Here is a 2,713-nt window from a genome sequence, read left to right as displayed (position 1 = left end):
CTCTAAAGGAGCCATTTCAGGGAGATCTGATGGATAAGGACCCAATCTCAAAAAGATGGGGAGGCAGAGCATTCCACAGAAAAACAGAAAATCACAAGTCCTGAGGTGGGACCCAAGCATCAGAAAGACAAACCAGGCTTGCTGGAGATGGATAGGGAATGAGAAGAGGCAGGGGCCAGGTCACACAGTACCTTGCTGTGTCAATGAGTCTCTGGCCTGCATCTCTGAGCCTGGCGGTCCCATCTACCCAGTCCTCCCTTTCTGTTTTGACACGGAAGAACAATACGGTGGCACTTCCCACCTACACAAATCTGGCAGCACTGTGGTTTCTGCCTCACTCCTGGTACCTTCCCAGAGAAGTCTGGGAAGACTGCTGCCGCAGGACATCCCCTCCTCGCCTTTCCGAAACAGCAAGAGCGAAGCACTCCTTATGACAGAGGAAACCAGTGATAGAGTAAAGCGGAACAGGAACACACATGCCAGAGATCCTGAATCACCCAGCACCTCTAAAGTGGGGGTAGTCACACCCCTTCCCAGTAAAGCACGGGGAGGCATTTCTCAAGTGTGGGTCTCTACTCTTCCATAACGAAAAGACCCCATTCCCAGAATCTGGCCATCAGGAGACCACCATGCCTAGACCTCTGGTTCCTTCCCTTCAATTTTGTGGGACAATGTTCTCTACACCAAAGCCTCCGAGATCAAATGGTGGACGAACCTCCATTCTCCATGAGACCAGGGCGTCTCTACAGGGTTTCCTACCACACAGGAATTGACAACCGAGTCCCACGTCTTAAGCACCAGCATTTAAGACTCTCATGGCTCCTGAAATGAAAGTACCAAAAACCTGTTCTTTCCGGGGCAAATTACACATCTTGTTTCCCATTGGGACCCAGCCCTTCAAGGGTTCTAACTCCCTATAGTAGTACTAGGCCCACAGCCATAGGTCCACTCACAGGCAGTAATCTAGGCTTAAATATCCAGGAGCAGGTGCCAGCTGGAGGCCAAGAGGCTCCCATTTCTAGGAGCCCAGGCCCCCAACTCCCTTCACTGCATTAGCGTCTGAAAGGCAAACTAATGGCGCTCAGACCCTACTCCCATTCATAACCCGGAAATCAGGTAACTGTAAGTCGCAGATTTCAACGAGAAGTCAGTCTCCTTCAAGTTCCCGGGTCTGAGTACCACCCCTCAATCTCAGAGGCTGTGGGGCCAGAAACCAAGTCACCAGACACCCCAGCCCCTACCACACTCCTCACTGGTTGGGCTCTGGGGGTCCCAGCACGGCCTCAGCATCAGCCAGCATCTCATCCAGGGCCTGCAGCAGTACACCGTGAGCAGCACGGTAACCCAGCCCACCTGTCGCTGCTGCGCCACCTGCGGGCCATAGGAAGGAGAGTGCGCCCAGCGCAGCGCCTCCCGCTGTGCCCTCGCCGGCCCAGGACCCCAGTCTGGCCTCCACCTCAGCGCGTGTCACTGGGCCCGGGAAGCGTGTGCGCATGGCCAGCACTCCAGGAGCCAAGCCCAGGGCGCGCTCACGGCGTGCCACTGCCGTTGGTTCGAGGCCCAGCGAGCGCCGCCACTCAGCCAGCTGTCCCCGGAGAAGCGCCACGTCGCAAGCCCAGCCCAATCCTGGTACTGGAGCGGCCGCCGCCGCCAGGCTGGCCAGCAAGGCTGGCCTCCACGCTCCTGCCCGCAGCGCTGCCGCCTTCCTCCGCGCCGCCTGGGGACTTGAGGGTGGCAGCGCCAGCAGAAGCGCCCCGGACTGAGCCGCAGGCAGTGCACGCTGCAGCCAGGTTCCCAGCCCCGGGAGACCACCTAGGCGCAGAGGGAACACCGGCGGAGGCACTTCCTCCAGCACCTCCCACGGCTCATCTTCCGGGCTCCTAGCAGCCGTGGGCCCTGAGTCCCCGGAGCCAGGGTTTTCTTTTCCTTCGCTACATGCATCCCCTGACTTCCCGCCGCTTGCATTCTCGAGCTTGTCAGGTTTTTCTTCTTCCAGAGCCTCGGGTGGATCCTCGCCCTGGCCATCCGTGCGCACACCGACGAGTGGAGCATCTGGGGATACCAACGAGCGGACCTGGGCCCAGTTCTCTTCGGTGGGAGCCCCAGGGGTGACGAGGATCAGGGCATCATAGTGGGTTGGGTGAGGGGTGGCAGGAGGAGATGTGGCCGTGGGGCCCAAGGGAACTGTCCAGAGCACCACGTTGGGGCGCTCTGGAGCCGGATAAGGGGTGGGTTCAGTGGGCTCCGAGGCAGGCGCAGCACCTGGGTCGCCAGGATCCAGGCCCAGTAGCATGTCCAGCACAAGTCCTACATTGGCAGCTCCGGCCACCGCCAGATCCAGTCGCGCGCTGCCCAGGCGCTCAAGGCCAGCGCGCACCCACGACAGTGCCGCCTCTAGGCCACCGGTCTCGAAGGCCTCGCGCACAGCTTCCAGCTCTGCTGCGCCCAGCACCTCGAAGCCATCCTGAGCAGGTGGCAGGAGCCTGCGGGGGTGGGGAAGGGAGGGAAAAGGTCAAAGGCAGAAGAGCTTTAAAAGCAGGAAAAGCTGGGCGAGCAAGAACCTGGCCATGGTTATATTTAAAAAAAATCTTTCTGAATCCCAAGAACTAAAGCAAAATAAGAAATCAGGTGAGGCAGGACCATAAAGTTAAGGGAGGGTCTTAAGGGCTGCCTAGAGGTCTGGATACCACAGGTAAACTTAAAGTCAGGTTTT

General features: G+C 58.6%; 1 protein-coding gene across 1 annotated transcript in view; it reads right to left on the bottom strand.

Moving 5' to 3' along the window:
* Positions 1–6: 6 nt before the first annotated feature.
* The window catches only part of Irgq (immunity related GTPase Q), a 4,877-nt gene continuing 2,170 nt past the window's right edge, over positions 7–2,713 (bottom strand). Inside the window, exon 3 of the mRNA XM_005361109.3 lies at positions 7–2,483. Coding sequence (XP_005361166.1) covers positions 1,250–2,483 — 1,234 coding nt within the window. The 3' untranslated portion in view covers positions 7–1,249. The remainder of the gene's footprint in view (positions 2,484–2,713) is intronic.

This window comes from Microtus ochrogaster, linkage group LG4 (genome assembly GCF_000317375.1).
Source record: "Microtus ochrogaster isolate Prairie Vole_2 linkage group LG4, MicOch1.0, whole genome shotgun sequence".
NCBI classification, from domain to species: Eukaryota; Metazoa; Chordata; class Mammalia; order Rodentia; family Cricetidae; genus Microtus; species Microtus ochrogaster.
The sequence above is the reverse complement of the archived record's forward strand: the minus strand, read 5'-3'. Positions and strand labels throughout refer to the sequence as shown.